Source organism: Choristoneura fumiferana, chromosome Z, assembly GCF_025370935.1.
Source record: "Choristoneura fumiferana chromosome Z, NRCan_CFum_1, whole genome shotgun sequence".
Taxonomy (NCBI): Eukaryota; Metazoa; Arthropoda; class Insecta; order Lepidoptera; family Tortricidae; genus Choristoneura; species Choristoneura fumiferana.
In genome coordinates, this window is record NC_133472.1 from 4,743,634 (window position 1) to 4,765,255 (window position 21,622).

Here is a 21,622-nt window from a genome sequence, read left to right on the forward strand (position 1 = left end):
TAACTAAACCATCTAAATCTAACACTGCCAGGTGACAGAGGACACTAAGTTTTTTTTTAATAACTGTGATGGGCAACGAAAAACGTAGTTTTTAACGCCATTGCAACTTCTAAATAGGGTACAAAATTTAAAACGCAACTAAAACCAAAATCCTTCAAAAAGGTGTCTTAAATTCGCCTAATTTATGAAAAAAAAAATAAAATAAACATTGTTTTTTTAGACCAATGCCAATTGTGGCGTTCTAAGGGGGAGGCCTTTGATCAGCAGTGGCCGTCTTCCGGCTGATGATGGTGAAGTTCATACGAAGAAGATAGTTTAAAGGAGACTATCATGCACGAATAAAAAACACAAACATAACAGACCAATATTTAATAAACTATAACACAGCACTGTCTTTTCTACATTATTAATCTCATAAATAAAACAACAACAATAAATATAATTTATATCTGTACAACTTAAACTAGGGCGCTGAAACTATGGTGGGATCAATATAGATTGAGACCTGTGACAGCTTTCATAAGGGACAATTATATAATGGGCAATTCCGAGTTATTCGCACTTGTTTTTGTAGAGATACCTTCATGTACTATTATATTACTTTTTCTGTGGTAGAGAATCTAGTCATTAAAGTCTTCATTTCTAAGACTCGACTCAGTTTTGCTTGACTCAAGTCCTTTGAACAAAGCTTGAGTGCTTTTTAACTGGTTGGGAAGTTAAGTGTGCTGTAGAGACTCGAATGTTTTATAGTGACTTGAGTTCTTTGTAAAGACTTGAGACTTTTATTTATATTTTACATTTAAATCTTTTTGTGTGATTGAGTTATAATTAGAACTCAATTATAGGAATACTTGAGATACTTCCGTTATTATTTTTCTTAACCTCCTACGCAAAAAGACGACCGGATGGCCATGTGGCTTGACGTCCCGGGTTCGGTTCCCGGCCAGATTTGTTCTCAGGTCGTTCGGTGGTTTTAATATGTATTTAAGTATGTATTTATCTATATAAGTATGTTTATCCGTTGCCTGTCCATAATACAAGCTTTGATTAGTTTGGGACTAGGTCAATTGGTGTCAAGTGTCCCATGGTAAGTATTTATTTATTTAATATAAGTGTAGACAATATCTAATTTTGCTATTTCTGTTGCTTTGGCTAGTTGAAGTATAATTTTGATAGTGTTTTATGCGGCGATTAACCTTAACAGTGATCAGTGATGATCACAAAATTCTGTATTGCTCTCGTGTCTGACATTTTTTAATGCGCAAATTGTCTCCACGTGGTTTCTGGAATTTTACCATCAAGTTGCAAAAACTACAACCACCGTACAACGTCCCTCTCAAAGAGAGTTTACCTTGACACTGGCGAAATTGTCCTATTAATTAGGACAGAAAGGTCATATTTTAAAAGAGAAGAAGAAGAATATAAGTCGAATCTTGAAAATGAAGACCAGAATGACTTGAGTCTCTACCACCACTCTTCGTACTGCGGCACAGTGCAGAATAAACAAAGTCCGAACTGACTACATTCTCAAAGGTTCGTACATGCGATAACAACCGGAAATGCTGCATTTCTTTCCCACATGTCCGAAGCGAGAATATCTGTGCCCTATTTCACGAAGCTTCAAGTTGCCTTTTACAAGCGCGTCTTTGTTTAACAGTATGCATTGAAAAGTGACACCCGCTTGTAAATTGTAACATGTAGCTTCGTGAAATTGCACACTGGTAAACAAATTCCAGTACTTTCCAGTGCGAACGAAGCTGTGCGGATAACTGAGAATAACCCAATCTAAAGATCCCTCCATAGCAAAATGATTAATTACAATTAGTGCAACTTAATTTAGATTTGGTGAAATATCAGAAATGATTAAAACATACGCTTAAACTAGGTAAGGTAAATAACTAAGCTGTACTTTTTATTATAAAAAACATATTGGTAAACCCGTCTTTTTACACAAACATCTAATCTATTTTTCATAATTTAAAACTGATCTATTCTTACAATAATTACCTATTTACCAACCTAAATTACTCGATTCGTCTCAATCTTAACCGCATTTTATTCGTTAGAGTAGGTAGCCTCGAATTGAGTACAACTGTCTGAGTAGTACTTATTATTAGTTAGACAACGATGAGCAGATATTAAGCTGTCAAATTTTTGACATACTGCTTACAACAATTATGGCAACAATTTTCAAGAAAAATGTTACTTTCTTTTACAACCCTACCTTGTCGCTTTGTTTATCCAAAACACTAATTTCCTTTACAGGACTGCATCTAAGCTAAGATGGCCGCGGTCTTCAAAATGGCGGCGCTCAGCAACATGGCGGCTGCGAGCGGGATGGGGCGCGCGATAGTGGCGCCACCGAAGTCACGAGCATCTGGGACACAGTTCTTGCAAGTGCAACGTCCAGCTAGACAGTACCCTGGTTCGTCTTCTTCAGATAGACATTCCTGGAATGACAAAGATTGGATTTATGAGTGAAATATAATATGTAGGTATAAAAAGTTTTAAAAAATATATGTAGAATTATGAGTATGGTTTATTAAGGATTGGCATTATAGCACATACGAAACGCCAGTGTTGCCATGCGTGGCGCGCTTGACAGAGCCTGAGATCTGGACGCGGGAAAAGCGATAGCCAATTGTCAGTTTGTAAAAGAAGTCTTGCCCGAGTCGACAGTCTCAGGAACTGTTACGCGTTTCTTTATTATTAACTAAGCTTTTCCTTAAGTTACTGTGAATCGTTATGATAGTTGTATTTTTAAGATTTCAGTGAATGAGTGTCGTATTGTTTTGGTTTTATCTTGACCACAATTAGTGGACTTTGTTAGTTCTTCAAAATAGTTTCATTCTCTGCCCGAATCCCACTTGTAATGCCCACATTGATCATGTCAGGGTCGGATCCCGATTCTCTAAATCATATCTTACGACATATATAATGTTCTTTATTTAGTTCTGTGGTGCACTCACCTCGTCTCTCACACACTGTTGCCCCGGCCGCCTTATGTTCCAGCATCTGGTGGGGGTGCCGGCCTCGCGCGCACTGTACGAGCACTCGCACACACCCACCATGCAAATGGCGGCGCCGGGCGCACGCGCATCCCTCACACCCGAGAGGTGGTCACATTGCTCGTCGTATTCACAGGGCTCTCTGAGAGCGGACACCGCTGTCAAATAAGAGATGTAAGAACAGGCGCAAACAGCTCTGTCATCCGTACTTAATATTATAAATGTGAAAGTGTGTGTGTTTGTATGTTTGTCCGTCTTTCACGTCAAAACGGAGCGACAGACTGACGTGATTTTTTGCACAGAGATACTTTATGGGCCAGAGAGTGACTTAGGCTACTTTTTTATCCCGGAAAAATGCACAGTTCCCGAGGGAACAGCGCGGGATAGCCGAATTCCACGCGGGCGAAGCCGCGGGCAAAAGCTAGTAGATTATATATGTGTATTTAAAATCTTTATTAAATGTTTGAAATAAGCAAAATTGACAAACATTGAGATATACAGGTTGCCTCTGCTCTGACCATAGAGCTTTTTTAAATCCAAGGTCCAATTCTACCCGCATAAACTGAGCTACTTTTGTTCTGCAACTTTTTAAAAATAGTTATGACCCTGTTAATTTTTTTAAATGTATTTTTCAATGTATGCAATGCAATACTAAATTGACAGCACATTGATAAATGTTTATCTTAGAGATGTCAATAAATGTTTGAAGGCCCCCGTACCAAGATACAGCGATAACATCGCCATGCCGATACATTGATTTACTTCCACTTGCAGCCTTTTTAATCTAGGTTTAAGTGTTCTTTCGTCCTGTCAGATCCATATAAGAACTGTCAGATTAAGCGTTAAATCGAGATTTAAAAAAGCCAACAAGACGTCCTTAATGATTAAAGTTTGAGGATCAATAATTGATTTAAATTTAAGTTATTTGAAAATGTTACAAAACAAAAGTAGCTTAGTTATATGAGTAGATTCGAACCTTCAATTTAAAGCCTCATCGAGACACCCTGTAATTACATAGGAGAACTTATCCCTTTTTGGGATCTCTTCCTCTCTCTCTCTCTTAACATCAGGTGAGATAAGGGTCAACCACGATCAGTTTAATCTAAAAAAAAAACAGTCAACCATTGAGTGGATGAAAGGTGCATTCAGTTAGGGACAGATAAAAAGTGAGTTTATAAGCTAAAATATAGTAGAAGCTACAACAGCCTATATAGTGGAAGCTACAATAGATTATATACTTCACGAAACAGACGCGACAAATATCTCGTCAGCACACAGCGCTGACCCGTTTCGAACTCTACCACAGTTCACCCTTAGATATATGTTATGGATCAGTGACATCTATGTACCTTACGGCACAACACCTGTCACGAACGTCAACATACTATAGTGAAAGGTTCACAAATCCGCGCTGTGAACAAATTTTGATGTAAGAAACATGCAGTCTATACATAGATGTCGATGTTGTGGATGAACTCTTCGCAGTGTTGTGTGGTGGTGATGGGTTTGTGTGAGTATGTTTACACAGTGATGCACTCACATTTGACGCACGAAGTGGTCGCGTTGTGGACAACCCAGCCTTCCTTGCAGCGGCAAGTGCCCCGGCACTCCAGCCCGACGCTAGCGCACTGCTCCTGGTCTTCGCACGGCTCGCCCAAGTTGGCGTCTCTCACGCAGCTAGAAAGATATCATCATTCATATATTACCGGTGATCGGATAATCGGGTGCATATTTACCTAAAGTACGATTCACAGTGTAGGCACATTGTGGGCAACCGGTGAATGCAAGTGGCGTTGTCGTTTATTGTGGTGTTCTAAAAGGCCTTTGTTCAACAGTATGTAACGAGGTGTCATAACCCTCTTTTCTTCCTAACTCTTTGTACTGTCTGGTTTAGCACATATTCTAAAAAAAATAACATTTAAATTCAAATTTCCTTTTCTAAATTCCACACCTGTTCGATTTACGTCAAGTAGCCATTCTATTCAGAGCCTCCGAGATGAACAGATACCTGTCTTTAAGCTGAACAGATACCTGTCTTTTATCCTAGATCCTATAAATCTCCTAAAACTCCATAACTAGCTTATAATTTACTACTCCTATACGAAGGAAGGTTTTATCCTTATCCAGTTTCAAATAATTGCAGTGCATTAGTGAAGTTCCTTAAGTTCATTAGATTGTAATACTGCTGGACTTCAGTGCCATTGAATTATATACTTAATTAAAGAACTGAGCACGGAAACGTAAGTTGATTAACTATGTATTTTTATAATTGTTGATTCAGTGTCAAAGCATACCTTTTAGATACTTAAGATCGCGTCTGTTTGTCCGCAGGTGCCCTTTTATTATTATCTTAAATAAATATTACTGTCTGCCCTGTTCCTGCCTTCTTCTTTACACCATCAACTTCCCCGGTCACTACCCCGTGACAAGTGGACGTCCTGCTGACGTCTGGCTGATGATGATGATGATACTGTTAGTTTGCCGAAGCTTTAGTTAACTAGGTATATAACCTTTATGTGAATAAAAAAGTAAAAAATATTTAAATTAGGGAAATAAATACATAACTGGAAACACCGACATAGCTTGAAAAATAAATATATGCAAGTGGAAGTGGCAATGGGCGGGCCACATCGCTCGAAGAACAGATAACCGTTGGGGGAGAAAAGTCCTCGAGTGGCGACCGCGAACCGGAAGACGAAGCGTTGACGGGCCTCCCACCAGGTGGACTGGCGACATCATCGTGAGATTGCAGGAAACCGGTGGATACAAATGGCGAGTTGTCGTTTATTGTGGCGTTCTTAGGGGGAGGTATTTGTTCAGCAGTGGAGTCTTGCGGCTGATGCAACTTGAGTTGATCCCACATTACGATGGTTAAGCATATCCAATAGAGTTTAGCTTAGGTTGGCAGGTGTTGTGGCTGGTTCTCCTGGCTCTTTAAAAAAAATAGACGGCGAATACAGGGAAAACACAGGACATCTCCATGAAGTAGAAGAGACTAGCATCGGTACTCCGATTTTTTGTTCAGACCGTCTTACTACTGAAAATTACTTTCTGAAAAGTTTCTTGCGGCGCATTCTTCTTGGCAATGATGGTCTTTCCGAAAGCGCTGGTAGTTTAAAAAAATGACGTGTAAAAGTGCCCATTGCGGCCGATTTACTGAATAAATGATTTGAATTTGAATTCGGTGTAATGAAAAAAAAGGAAACGTTGACTTTTAACTGATATTCGATTAAAAGTCTGTCGACATTTCAAGGGTAAACCCAAATAAAAGCTCGATAGAAAATGCTAGAATCGCTCTTGTATACTGTCCCTACTTCGTTTGCAAATAATTTCGGTCAGGAAATTGATAACACCATGCTGCCTCGAGCTCAGAGTATTAGAGTGCTTCTTCCTAACATAAACAAAGTCCAGAGGCCAATTTCACGAAGCTTCAAATTACAATTTACAAGCGGTAGACTCTTTCCAATACATACTGTTAAACAAAGACTACCGCTTGTAAACTAGGAACTTGTAGCTTCGTGAAATAGGGCACAGGTCATCCTCACCGTGTCCCATTGTCCCGAGGGCTGTAGTGGAGCTGGCAGGTGCAGTAACCCCGAATACAGAAAGCTTGCGCTTCTGGTTGTTCCTTCGCCCCGGCCAAGAAGCAGTTGTGGTCAACAACGCAACGCTCACCGATCTCTATGAAGGAAAATAAAGTGTTTCAGACTTAAGCCCAGTTCACATTTATCTGTCGTGATGTTCTCTGTATCTCTCTCTTATGCTTGTGATGCGACACAACACAAGCCGTCACAACACACTGCATCAGAGAAATGTGAAGGCAACCATATAAAATGTATGAAACCGATACCGTTCTGATGCGTCACGACACAACACGACAGATAGATGTAATTGAACCAGGCTTTATTATAACTCTTCGGGACAGCTGGCTATATGCATCTTGCCGTGCCACTGATGCTTATTTGTAAAATATGAGAGTGAGCGGGAAGGTACGATACCTCCTGAGGCAGTATTGCCGAACGTTTCAGCCGCTCGCTATCGCAATCAAGTGACAGTTTTTGCATGCGAAATCTATCATTTGATTGTGATCGCGATTGTCAGAAGCGTTAGCATATTTAGCACAAGGTTTGGGTTCGCGAGCCATACTAAATTAATTCGTGGAAGACATATTTATCATCATCGTCGTGTCGGACTTACCTGCAGTTTTATAGCATCGGTCATCAACCAGTTGCGTATCGGGTTTGCAGGCGCATGTGCCTTGGCTGCACTCGGAATGGAGACCCATCATGGTGTGGCATTGTATGTGCTGGGCGCATGGGTCGCCATGCATTCCCACTAGAAAATTTTTAGAATATTTACATCTATTAAGTACACACCGAATATGGCGACCTTTGGCCTCATCTGAACTTAACATCAGGTGAGGTAAAGGTCAATCACGGTTTCACGGCCAGTTTAATGTAAAAACAATTGGCCAAGTGCGAGTCGGACTCGCGCACCGAGGGTTCCGTATAAATATTTTTATTGACACCCCACACTTCAGTCTACTCGTGACCACGGCCACTGCAATGTTGCCGAAACGTCGAGGTAAATATTACTCGTGTGTGTTAGCGTGATAAGTCCCGTTGGTGGTTTTTTGACTGTAGTCATGGCTTTGTACAAAAGGTTGGCTGTTAACGAGCTACACCTAAAACTACCTAAAATTTTTATCCCAAAAGTCCTATTACTGTTATCTATCACACAGTGTAGCACAGTACAGCTAGCGAATAGTATTTTATGCAACTGTATCGTAATAGGGGTCCTTAAAACACGAGTGTAGGTTTATGAAACGAGGCGTAGCCGAGGCCTAATTACGTACAGTTGCATACAATATTTTATCTATATCCATATATTAAATCCCCTATCATGTGTTCAAGAATCATTGAGAATGACCTGCATTAACGAGAACTAGGTAGGTATGTCTGCCCCACGAGCTGCGCCCGCGACGACGTGCTACTGCACGTGGTCGAGGCGCCCCCCCCGTGCTGTAATGATGTATGAAATCTCATTACGATACAGATTTCAGATGACAGCTGTGTTCTGTGTTTTTGAACGCATATTTGAGGATTTACTATATGGGTGTAGATAAAGTCTATTGCGACATGTATGTAGCTTACATTGGGGCACTCCTTCAAGTTTTATTTACATTTCATTCAAATTCAAATTTTGTACCAACTGTACTTTAGTCGGAAATTTTACTACGACCTATAAAAATTATAAGTATTTTATTTATAATTAGAAGCAGAGTCTTGTAAAATAGTTCATGCTAGGCTTTAAAGTGCTGTAAGAGATATTGAGACAGACATAGTCGAACTCTTTCAACTACACTGTGTGATAACGGTAAGGACTTTTGGGATAAAAATATTCATACCACATGTCCCATGGGACTACTCAATGGGACTAGTGGGATAGACGGGGTCAATCCGTTAGTTTAATTTGTCCCAAGATATTTATTATTTATTTATATGACCAATATTTTCTGGTAAGTAATTTAATTGGAGAACTAAATTGAATAATATATTTTTTACCCAGAAAACACCCAATTGAAGGAAGCGGTTATAGTTTGCTCTAGAGTTCACTGACCTCCGTTATCCTCGAACAGACCTGTATTACAGTTTTGTTATAAAGTAAGTTTATAAGTTTTGAGTCTGGTACCAGGAGTTAATAACTATAAGCTGAAATAAACGTGGATTAAAATTAAACTTCGAGTATTAAGCTCAATTAAAGCTGGACAATACAGTTTAATGCATTAACTCAATTTTTTTTTAATTAGTCTGAATTAAAATTGAGGTTTCCATATATTATGAACAGAACGTTGGTTAAATGTTTCTAACCTTACATGTACAATAACAGTTAAGTGCAAAAATAAGTTTGTATCTATTCGAACCATTCAAAAATATGTTACTACGGCCTTATTGCGTCAGAATAAGAGTATGTGGTACTTATTTTTAAAACTGTACAGTCAAGTTCATAAACTTGTGAGAAAAAAATAATCAAAAATATCTGAACGCCGTTAACAATACAGTCGTGTTCAGATATTTTTGATTAAATTTTTGCCCACAATTTTATGAAATCGACTGTACAAAGCCTGATACCAAACGCTAAAGTATTAACAGAGACATTACTGATTTTCGATTGAATACTTCGTAAGATAATTAATTTTCTTTTTTTTATAAACGTTTTTTTTATCCGTACTAATCCATAAATGTATATCCAATACTTACTTACTTACTAATATTATAAATGCAAAAGTGTGTATTTGTGTGTTTGTATGTTTGACCATCTTTCACGTCGAAACGGAGCGACGGATCGATGTGATTTTTGGCATATTCGAGTAAGTATAGATAGTTTTCGAACCAGAGAGTTGGAACAGCGCTTGGAACAGCGCGCGATAACCGAATTCCAAGCGACGAAGACGCGAGCAAAAGCTAGTATACACATTTGACGACCGGAATTGCCAAGTGGTTAGAGAACCTAACTACGAAGCTTGAGGTCCCAGGTTCGATTCCCGGGCGGGGCAGATATTTGTATGAATAAAACGAATGTTTGTTCTCGGGTCTTGGATGTTTAATATGTATTTAAATATGAATTTATCTATATAAGTATGTTTATTCGTTGCCTAATATCCATAGTACAAGCTTTGCTTAGTTTGGGACGGTCAGTAATATTGGTCTCAAGTGTCCCATGTGATTTATTTTTATTTTTTATTTTAAGTATATTCATCTCATCAAATAATTAAAATTTCTGAGAAGGAACTACTTTGGGTCGTTATCCAGACGGCACAGACACACTTATATGTTAGATGGTATTCGTTCTGAAGATTTTACATATTAAAACAAAATATTTTTGATATATTCCTAGGACTACAAAAGCTATAGCTATAAATAACCATTCAATGTGGGTAAGAGTTCTTTGAAGAAAAAGCAATAGAGGTATGTCTTAGACTGGAAGCAAGGAATTCTTTATATATGTTTGTCTAGCTCTATTGATGAAAAGGAAATAAAGATAAAAAAGGTTTTAAAGGACGTATAATCTCATCTAAAGAAATAAGCACTTGTTTCATCATCCCAGCCTATATACGTCCCACTGCTGGGCACAGGCTTCCTCTCAGAACAAGAGGGCTTGGGCCGTAGTTCCCACGCAGGCCCAGTGCGGATTGGGAACTTCACACGCACCATTGAATTGCTTCGCAGGTTTGTGCAGGTTTCCTCACGATGTTTTCATTCACCGCAAAGCTCGTGGTAAATTTCAAATGTAATTCCGCACATGAATTTGGGCAACTCAGAGGTGCGAGCCGGGGTTTGAACCCACGACCCTCTGCTTGAGATTGAGGGGCGATATGACAAACCACTAGGCCACCACACAGCACTTGTTTACTGTAGCGTGAAATCTAGTCGGACGCTTTACATTGCTGGGGTACGTGAACTGATCCTAGGATCGTGATATTAGTGCAGGCAAATACGAACTTGAGAGCTAGTCGCTTGAAGTATTTTTTTTTATACGACTGAATGGCAAACGAGCAAGTGGGTCTCCTGATGGTAAGAGATCACCACCGCCCACAAACATCTGCAACACCAGGGGTATTGCAGACGCGTTGCCAACCTAGAGGCCCAAGATGGGATACCTCACGTGCCAGAATTCACCGGCTGTCTTCTCTCCACGCCGAAACACAACAGTGCAAGCACTGCTGCTTCACGGCAGGATTAGCGAGCAAGATGGTGGTAGCAATCCGGGTCCTACCACCTGCTTGAAGTATGCCTCCTATTCTTAACGTTTATCAGAAAATAACGTTCAATAGCGAAACGACTCATACCTATACATATATAAAGTCTATGAAGAAAAGTCACAAAACTGGCAAAAAAAATTGGGACACTTTTTTCTTCGTCCAAATGATTATGAAATGCTAATGATTTAGAGTCAGAAAAACCAGTTACCTAATTCAGAAAAAAAATGCGTCATTTAAAGTGATATTACCCAAAAACCTACCTTTGAGACAAGCCTTTATATCTCCATCGCCGACATACACGAAACCATCTTTGCACACGCAGTAGCTGTTCTGGCGGCAGAATGCGTTGTCTGGACAATTCAAGTCCTCACTGCATACGTTCCCGGTACGTCCTGGAAAAATGACGTCTTGTCTTTTATACGGCCTTTTTATAGCACCATTTGGCAAAGACACCAAATTTTTAATTCTGGTTGAAATTCAAATTAAGACAACTGACCAGGCCCAAGTTCTCAAGCGCCCAAATACTCTTCTCTTTTAAAGGACTATGAGTTTGCGGCGCTCGCAGTGGAGGCAATGGGTCCCTGGTCGGCTGACATGAAGGCCTTCTTGGGAGCCTTGTCGTCCCGGCTGATAGAGACCTCAGGAGACCCCAGAGCTGGCGCTTACCTCTCCCAGCGAATTTCTCTGACTGTACAGAGAGGTAACGCCGCCAGTGTGCTGGGGTCTATGCCGCAGGAGGGCCTGTTAGATGGTGTTTTCTTTTTATAGTTAGGTATATTTATGTTGTTTTTATTAATTTTGTTTCCTATCATATTATTGTAACTTATGTTTAAATGGAGAATGCACTCTAGGTCCTGAAAACTAAAGTATTATTCGGGAGACTCACACTAATTGCGATGCCAACTGTTTAATCTTTAGTTTACCATTTTATTTCATGTTTCTATTATATTCTTAAGAAACCTAGCTAGTATATCAGTGATAGTAACAAAAATATACTATGTAGAAGTAATATTACAGCCTTATTCGGCTCTTGAATTAGTTTAACTATACTCTGTGCTGTACGGCGCTGCATGTTCTTTTTTTACTCCTGTCCGCAGCGCCATGATAGGTGGTGCTAATTGAAACTCAGACATCTTGAAAGTGTTCTTTATTTGTCTCCTTCACTCATCTACAATTCTCATATCTTGCTATCTCTGTCGGTATTGCCCTTACAGTAGCATAATGCTTAATTTGAGCATTGACACCCGCTACTTACGCGATATTTTTTATTTCATTTACTTCTTTCTTTGTGACGTCAAATAGGTACTGTCACGCAACATCAACCTTAATTTGTTTATTGTGTTGCAAAACGAAAACGCTCTTTGTTCTCGTATTTACATTTGTAAACGGTCATAAATATATATTCATACGATAAGGTTATCTTACTACGCTGATAAGATTGTTGGTTAGCAATCATGTGTAATCTTGTAGACAAACATTTGTTGTAGTAGCAACAGGTGAGTTAGCGCGGACTTTGCATAGTTGAAGTGTCCTAATCTTAGCACAATTATGGACGAAGGACTTTTACGCGTTTTAGTTTTAGCCTTAAAAGAAATGAAGGATAGGAAAGCATGGTAGCTGTTTCTGTTGACTAAAATCATCTACAATTGAAAATATTTATATTTTAGAAACGTGAAAATTATCAGAAAAATAAAACGTATCACGACAAAACTACTAAGAAATTCAGACATTAAAGTAAAGTAGAATTCACAGAATCACTCACACATTTTTCGAGTATTTGTGGTTTGTCGCTGATGTGGTAATAATCCTTTTGAGCGATATTTATCAAAGGACCATGGAATGGACTGAAAAAATGTACCGATCTTGATTATAAAGAAACTCGCGTATTCTATTTTAACATACTATTTGGTAGATTAATAAAAATAAATTCATTAAACTTGTTTGTAAGCAGTGTCGTAAATATGTAGGTTAATTTGGTTGCAATCTCCCGAATAAAACCCAAACCCAACTGCCTTATTGCGTATAAAAAAAGGTAAATATAGTTCTTAATTCAATCTTTGTGTTGATGAAGGAAACAGCGCAACTTCTCGGATTATATTTATTTATTTCGCACCTATTATTTTTGTTAACAATTTGGCTTTCAACACTGACGTGTTCTAAATCAAAATCATATTATTCACAGATAATACATTAAAAGAACTAAATATTCTATCTAATTGGCTACCAGTCAGCCAACACTTTGAGCTCGCAATCTCATCTTTGATCAATCGAACCAACTGAATCGTGATTCGTGGCCCCCTGTGGAACATTTTCGTAGAAAAAGTCATAATGACATCGCATTGCTTGACAAGGCCATTCATTATGTCATTTACTGTGAGAACGTTCTACTTTGGGTTAGGACTCAAATGGTTCGATTGTACTATGACGTCCAAAGGACTGACTTACAAAATTTGCCCTTAATTTAGTACAATTGGGCATCAAAGTGGCCACAGAAATGGCGCTTAGCACAGAGACAGTGCTAAGTCACTCTGTGCAACAGAGTACTTCCCCAAATCTATCGTTAACACGTAGTGAATCTCTTTGGCAGTTGCCACTGAAAAATGTACTCTGTGACTACTACCTACTGTCTGCTACTTACACCCCCGCCGGTGAGAAAGCTGGTAGGTATTCACCGATTCACCAACATAGTAGAAACATCTAGAAATTAGGCATGTAAACTGAGACAATGGTCTGGTCATGATTGGTTTTTTGGAGTCTTTTTGTATTTTTTATTTCAACTCCAAATTTGTTTTACGGTCATCTCGTAAAAAACCCCGTTATGTAGCGTAGTAGAAAAAAGCAACCTGAGATATGTGTGCATAGGAGAAATTTGTGTCTAGACTCCTGTCCGGCGGTAGGAGTTATAGCACGCAGCACGGAACGCTGAGGACCTGGGTCCGATTCCCAGCGCTGGTCTCTCTGTTTGTCTCGAAAGCACCTTTGTCATCCTAACTCTGTCCAGGTTTTATTATTGTGTTGAAATTATGAAAATATCCCATAGAGTCAGTTTTAGTTTACCGCTCACATTTTAGTGTTTTTATTAAACCCTATTGTGTTTTCATATGGGTCGAAATACCTTGCCTTACCTACGGTACCAACTCTAATCTCTATTTAGAAACGAAACATACATTGCCATGGTTAGTTTAGGTGAGACCCTATATGTGGTTTTCATATAAGCCAAAGTTAGCCTTGGGTCAAAATACTCATACCTTACCAACCAACCACCAACCTTGACCAACTCCAATCTTGAACATTTTGAAATGAACCTTACATTTAAACGCTAAGGTTGATTTCCCAAGTGTAAATTACAGTGACTTAGTATAGTTTGACTGCTTTACGTCATATACTATTCTGTTTGCTTCGTTTTATAGCACTTCACTAACCTCTAAAGTTCTAAGTAAACTAGTAAATTATGACAATGATTAAGTACAAGCTTAACGAAAACACAGGTTCTGACAAACCGTCATTTGATTATTATTTAAAAACCCCTAAGTAAATTGTATGTCTCTTTTTATATCTTTGTTGTTTTTTGTACAGCACTTTAGTTTTTTTATTGTAATGCTGTACATTTTTTAATGATAAATAAGCAAATGAATGATTAGGGTTAAAAAATTGAGCGTTCTAATCATCTCATCCTATAGGTATAGGTACGTCCCACGGCTGGGCACAGATCTCCTCTCAGAATGAGAGGGCTTGGGCCGTTGTTCCCACGCGGGCCCGGTGTGAATTGGGAACTTCATACATAACATTGAATTGCTTCGCAGATTTGTGCAGGTCACAGGTATCCTCACGATGCTTTCCTTCACCGTAAAGCTCGTGGTAAATTTCAAATGTAATTTCGCACATGAATTTCGAAATACTCAGAGGTCCAGCCGGGGCTTGAACCTACAATCCTCTGCTTGAGAGGCCATAGGTCAAACCACTAGGTCACCACGGCTTCAAAATATTACTGTCCCAAAAAAATTTTACCACCCCTACAAATTTATCCAAGTCTGTCACATTACAAATTAAAAAAAAGTGAAGCAAGTCGTGCTTCAAGAATAACTCCAAATTCCATTTTCAAAAAGTGTAATAACTGTCAACGCGTGCTATTCAATGAGCTAGTGCGCTAGTGTAGCGTGAGGTCTCCGAAATGTCAAATCTCATAGTTTTTGGGTGAGCTACGCGGGTTTATTTATAATTAGAATAATAATTTTGTGAATATTTTGCATTAACTGAAATTAATTAAGTATGGCAATTATGCGTTACGGGGCAATGAATGTCTGTGTCTTGAGACAGTTTTGTCTTTCGGAAACTTTTTTCCTCCCTTATTTTCCGAACAAAACGGGACTACGCAACACTATGGTTGCTCGATATTGTTATGGTACGGTTTTAAGGTGTATTATGATTTTAAACTAAACTTTGTTTTCACGCCCGTAATAACAGACTTTGAAAACCACACTAAAAAACCTCACGCAACAGTGGCGCCATCTAGAAAGACAAAAAACGATAGCCCTCATTGTTGACACAAAGTATTACCCAATAGGATCCCTTTTAACTAAATCGAAATAGCTTTTGTCACTGAGCACATTCGATTGCTAAAAGAGTCTATTCGTAACAATAATTGTGTATTCTAACGCGTTGGAAATAAGGGTTATTGGTTGGTATTTCTCGCTCCAGTTTTGGAATCATGCGCGAAGAATCGATTCAATCGATTGATCTCGATACTCGGGTAATCTGTATCGGCCAATAGTGTATGCGGTACCGTAAGGAAGTTTCTATCCCGGTATTTACGGAATAGGAGGGCTACTACGAAATTCGAAAATTGAAATTCGTATTGTACAGTCCTCTCACTCTCGTATGAAATGATATTAGTGTCAGCAAGACCGCGCGACGGTACGATACGAACTCCAATTTTCAAATTTCGTAGTATAAAAATACAGGGTGTTTTCTTTCATATCTGTGTCGGTTCGATTCCTAGAAGACGAAGTACGGATCTTTAAAATCACCTAGGCACATCGTGATATCGACAAATTCTGGGTGCTTTTTAAAACCGCTATAACAAATTCGCAACAGCTAGATGTCGGTTACACCGGAGACGATTGGGATTCGTCGCGATATTCGGTAAATTATTAGTCCGCTTTCCCTTAATCGTTTTGCGGTATTCGTGGTTGAAGAGAATTTTACTCTTTGTAGGTCGTAAACAGACTATTCGTAGTCGCCAAGAGATTGGTACATTAGTATGAGAAAAATACCGCTATAAATATCGAGAGTATGTTTTTTTTCTCCACGAGATGTCGCTTAGTGCGTTGTTACGTTTTTTCCGTTCTTCTGTATGGAGTAGAAGCTTGGACATTGACCCTAGCCACGTGCAAGAGGTTGGAAGCTTTCGAGATGTGGGTATACAGAAGAATGTTAAAGATATCATGGACGGATAGAGTAACCAACGAAACGGTATTTCAGAGAATGAATAAAAGCTTGGAAGTGATACGTACTAAAAAACTTATTGAAATTTTAGTACTATTAAAACTTTACTTGTCTGCTTCAGCTTATTATCCAGGGGAAGATACAAGGCCGCCAACCACCAGGCCGTAGACGCACCTCCTGGTTAAGAAACCTTAGAGACTGGTTCGGAATTAGTACCAGATCCCTCTTTCGAGCGGCAGTCTCTAAGGTTAGGATAGCCCTAATGATCGCCGACCTCCTATAGGAAATGCACCGGAAGAAGAAGATGTTTATTTTAAACCGGTTTTAAAAGCATTTATATACCTGCTGAGCTGGCAAAGTAGGTATAAACGCTCTTAAGTGTGTTTGGGAGTCGCGCACAGTCGGTTCCGTACATTGTAAGCATGGCCAAACTGCCCTTAGCGAATAACTGGTTTCCTTTTAACGAATTATTAACCATAATATGTGTACATAAATGCTTGTGGTTTTGGAGAAAATTGCATAACAATAAAAAATATATTTTTCACTTCTCATGTCGGTAAAGTTCGTATTTACCTATGCTAGATCTAGCCGTCATAAAATTACTTTTTATGCATGCAATAAAATATTCGTCTGAGACCAGGGCAATCAGGTGTAAACAGCCACAAACAAAGAAGTTTGTATATATTTTTTTAATAATTTTTAAATTTTATAAAATTGAAAATCAACCAAATCAATCGCAACCGATCAATAAAATTAAAAATTTATAATGATATAAGTACTAATGCATAAACAATCAAAAGTATATATTAGTAATGGGGAATGTCTGAAAAATTTTAAAACGCTGGAAACTTTTTATATCAATAGGAATCATTTTTCTAATTAACAGAAAAAAGTATCAGATTTTCAAGTAGCATCAATTAATTACGCCCATAGAAACTGACATGAGCTTCTATGGGTGTGTAGATGAAAAACAGGGTCGGTATTATCCGAGCCGGTAAAGAGTGTCACCTGTCAAAACGATCGAGTCAATGACACATAAATTCTTTTTTAATGTTTTTTATTCTGGACTATGGAACAACCCGTAACCGACCGGACTATCGTAATTTGGCGGTAAAGAAAACTCTTTCATTTTTGAAAATTAATTGATGCTTTAAACTTTCGTGATCCTCACTCATAGTCAAAATACCATAAGCGGGACTTATCACGCTATTTTTACACGAGTAATGTTTACCTTGACGTTTCGGCAACGTTACAGTTGCCGTGGTCACGAGTAGACTGAAGTGTGGGGTGTCAAGTCTGCCTAGCAGCGCGAGTTCTTCGAACTACCCGCACTTGATCACTAATAGTACCGGCACTCGTATCACGAACTACCCGCACTTTCACTTTTATTAGTCACCCTATCACACCGACACACAACACTAACAACGTCCGATCGTCCCTCCGAACATTCATCCCGACGCCGACACTTATTAATAACAGGACTCCACGAAGATGAAAGCTTATACCCATCGTCCCGGTTGAAATTCTTATGCTTTTTTATTTCAACTGCTTCACGTACCATTCTTGAGTAAAAATGACGTTCCACGTCACGTCCATTCATCATCACTTCATTAAACGTCGAGGTAAATATTACTCGTGTAAAAATAGCGTGATAAGTCCCGTTTATGGTATTTTGACTATAATTGACGCTACTTAAAAATCTGATATTTTTTTTCTGTTAATTAGAAAGGTTATTCCTATCGATAAAAAAGTTTTAAGCGTTTCTAAAGTTTCATCCATTCCCAGTTGTTTCCACTGTTGCTATTTCGTTTCCTCGCCATCGAAGTGAAAAGTAGAGTGTAGAGCTCGAGCATGAAACCCATTTTCCCCTCGACGTGTCTATCCACCCTCGCCGTACCGGCTCGTCTGGCAAACATGAACGTCTAGGATAAAATGGCTCGTTTTATGCTCTTGTTGTACAATCTACTATGTTTGCCAAACTACTGTCGGATTTATTTGTAACTTCAATATTTAAATATAATTAGGAGTTGGTATCTGAATACCTATATGATTTATTAATTAAAAAAAAAACATTGAGATAAAACTTTAAAAAAATGTGTACATAGTTAGTTACAATATGGTAGCATTTGCCAAATTTCATTATTTGTATAATTGAATATTGTTAAACATAATAATTACACTTTTTTCAAAATTGCGATACCTACGTATATAACCCTTAAAGTTAACGGAAATCGAAAACAACACGTTGTATGATCATAGTCAGGGGCCTCAATTATCAGCAAAACTATGTCCCTCTTAAGTGTTGTTTTCATACAATACTTAACACTTGATAGAATATTCGCTTAGCAATGTAGATAGGAAGCCGAGTCTCCCTTTAAAGACCTAGAACGCACATGTGGGTCTAAAGACTGACCGGTCTAAAATACGATTTGATTGAACGGATCACCGCGAAATAATGGCCGAATGAAATGGAACATTTTTTTTACTCAATAAACTACAAAGAAAATGGGAAGAATCCCAGAATTTCAATTCAACTGCTAGACTTATTTAATGATGCACGCAAGCAAAGCTCCGGGTCATCGTCATCATGATCATCTCAGCCGTAGGACGTCCACTGTTGGACATAGGCCTCCCCCATAGACTTCGTTGCTTCGGTTGGTTGGTAGCGGCTTGCACCCACCGGGGACCCGCGACTTTAACCAGGTCATCCCGTTGATGGTCCTACGCTGCGCTGCGCTTGGCTTGGGTTGTTTAGGGTTTAGGGTTTCTATCGCTAGATGGCGTTAGTATCGAGCCGTTTGACGTTATCTAGCTTGTCATTGGCTAGTTTAGTTATGTAACTTAACGCACGTGACGTAAATGTCAAGCTGTCAAATGGCACACGATACTAGCGCCAAAACCAGCCTGTCGCAGAATCGCTCATTACACTTTGCACAGCTTACATAATAGATCTACTTAGGATTCAATATTCACGTTTGACAGTATAACTATATTCACCTACCAGCCGACTCATCACCTTGTTAGTAATCGTCACAGAGTACATTTTCGAATAACAACTGCCAAAGCGATGGGTGTACTTTATTTACGCGATGTAAACCCAACTCTAAGTAAAGTTAAAGATACATTTTGACCAGTGCTTGGAAAGGGTGACCTATTCTTATGACATAACCATAACTGTCATGATGTAGGAATTAATATGGATATAGTTTATGTAAGTTTTCAAAACTTGAACTTTTAGTAGTACCTTCCTACGTAAATGCACCTTTCTTAAGTTATTTTTTTTACATGTACTTATTACCTTCCAAAAAATATACACATGTCGTGTCATTTTAAAAATCACAAGAGGATTATCTAAATACAAATATTAAAGAACAATAAAATTAAAATAGTCAATATAATAAATTCAATCGTGAAATTATCGTGCGTAACTTATGGTTAAATAATAAAATACAATCATGTCAGTATTAAACATGAAAATAAAAATAAAATTACAATGTACATGTTGTTAAAAAAAACCTCGTACCATAATTAAATCCACATTAAGGCTATTAATTATTAATTGCTAATAGGTACGCCTCAAGTGGAAAAACACCTTCCTGTTATTCAATTTCCATAAAAAACTTAAATCCATTTAGTCGAAGGTTTTTTAACATCATGTATGTTAAACTTCAATCAAAATTTGGTGCAAAGTTTGTGGCTCTTTAAGAAGATAATGAGGACTTACTTCTCTCAGCGCCCTGGGCATCTGCAGCACTCAGGGTACAGATAACGGCGAACCCTGAGACCGCCAGGTAAGTTGAGAACTGCATGGTAGCCACCTCGAGTCACGACTGAAAAAAAGGTATACCTTCAACATCTGATAGCGACTATGTGCACAATGATAAGATGATTAATTATGATTGTAGGAAAAATACAGTCACGAGATGGTAGCAAGGCCCTTGGAACCTAAGAGTTAACGAAACTTTACATAACGACATATACTTTAAGCCTCTAAAAAGGTATTTTTTTCACAAAAAAGCCTACCCCGGCGATCGAGTCCATGATGTGTTTATTATTTATAAATTTAGCGTGTATTTTTGATACTACTTCAAACTTTAAAAAGACGAAGATTTAAGTGCTGTGAACCGATATCAAAACAAATTGTTAAGTAATTTAAGACTAACTACCAGGGCGTAATTAATTTTTAAAATATTTTAGAGCAGCCATGTAATGCGTACAATAATTTGATACGACAGAGAAACGTTCCGCGACAGCTGTCACGTCAACAAGTGCGACATTTTGAATAAAAACAAAGCAGTATAACGTAGTGATACATTGCGTGCTAATTAATTTTGTAAGAAAAATAATAGTCATTTTTTTTTACTAAAACATAATAAAATGTGATTATTACGGCCTTCACTAACTACCCTTAAAGTTTGAGGTAGTATCAAAGATACACGCTGTATAGTAGTTATGACCAAAAATCAAAATTATATCTTGCCGTTTACGGCTTCTAGTGACTTTAAAAAACCAAGTTCTGTACAGGCCGCGTCTCGCGTCACAACAGCTGGCACGAATGAATCGAATGAAAGTAATTGCAGGTGGTAGGACCTTGTGTAAGGTCCGCCCGAATTGCTACCACCATCTTGCTCGCTAATCCTGCCGTGAAGCAGCAGTGCTTGCACTGTTGTTTTTGGGCGTGGAGAGTAAGACAGCCGGTGAAATTACTGGCGCTTGAGGTATCCTATCTTAGGCTCTAGGTTGGCAACGCATCTGCTTGGATTGCAGGTGTCTAGGGGCGGTGGTGATATCTTACCATCAGGAGACCCACTTGCTCGTATGCCATCCAGTCGAATAAAATATATCACTTAGATGTTTTGTAGGGAAATGACAGATGAATGTCATTTTCACATTTTAACATATAGATAACTTTCATTCACTCATTCAATCCATTCGTGCAAGCTCTAAACTGAATCGACCTGTACTTGCATTGTCATCCAGACTAATTAATATCCGTACCAAATTTGAGATGAATCGGAACAAGAAACGTGAAAAGAATTACTTACGAGTAGGTTAGCTATTTAGAGAGGGAACGCTGCGAGCACGTTCGAAACCTTGCTTTACATTTAAATGAAGATTGTTTTTTGGAATCTTATGTCTTTTTTTTCAATTCCAAATTTTATGTTACTTTTACGGTCATCCCGTAAAATCCATATCGAAAATACAAACTGAAACCTACAGTGGTGGTCCATTGGTGGTGTAGTGGTATAACATGTGGAACGGAATGCCGAGGATCTGGGGTTCGATTGCCAGCGCTGGTTTTATTTTCCTGGTTTTTCTATGCATCTATATTTCAGTTTGTATTTTCGTTACACTTGAATTGTCAGTGTGCGTGACCATAATGAACATGATGCAAGACTGTCTATCT

The 21,622-nt window shown here is 38.5% G+C and overlaps 1 protein-coding gene across 1 annotated transcript; it reads right to left on the minus strand.

Annotated features, from left to right (window-relative positions):
• Window positions 1–1,576: 1,576 nt before the first annotated feature.
• On the minus strand, window positions 1,577–20,068 carry LOC141439454 (uncharacterized). The gene is made up of 7 exons (XM_074103766.1): window positions 19,940–20,068; window positions 11,031–11,162; window positions 7,206–7,343; window positions 6,554–6,689; window positions 4,549–4,685; window positions 2,970–3,166; window positions 1,577–2,450 (listed from the first exon to the last, which is right to left on the minus strand). The coding sequence occupies exons 1-7, from the start codon at window positions 20,022–20,024 to the stop codon at window positions 2,274–2,276; spliced, it is 1,002 nt and encodes a 333-aa protein (XP_073959867.1). The 5' UTR covers window positions 20,025–20,068; the 3' UTR covers window positions 1,577–2,273.
• Between the last annotated feature and the right edge of the window lie 1,554 nt (window positions 20,069–21,622).

Excerpts from the sequence above, each read along its gene's own strand:
- LOC141439454 (XM_074103766.1), bottom strand. The coding sequence starts at position 20,024 with ATGCAGTTCTCAACTTACCTGGCGGTCTCAGGGTTCGCCGTTATCTGT. Across the intron at positions 4,686-6,553 it reads CCTCGGGACAATGGGACACG|CTGCGTGAGAGACGCCAACT; the intron begins GTGAGGATGACC and ends ATATCTTTCTAG. Across the intron at positions 3,167-4,548 it reads GACCACTTCGTGCGTCAAAT|CGGTGTCCGCTCTCAGAGAG; the intron begins GTGAGTGCATCA and ends CTTATTTGACAG.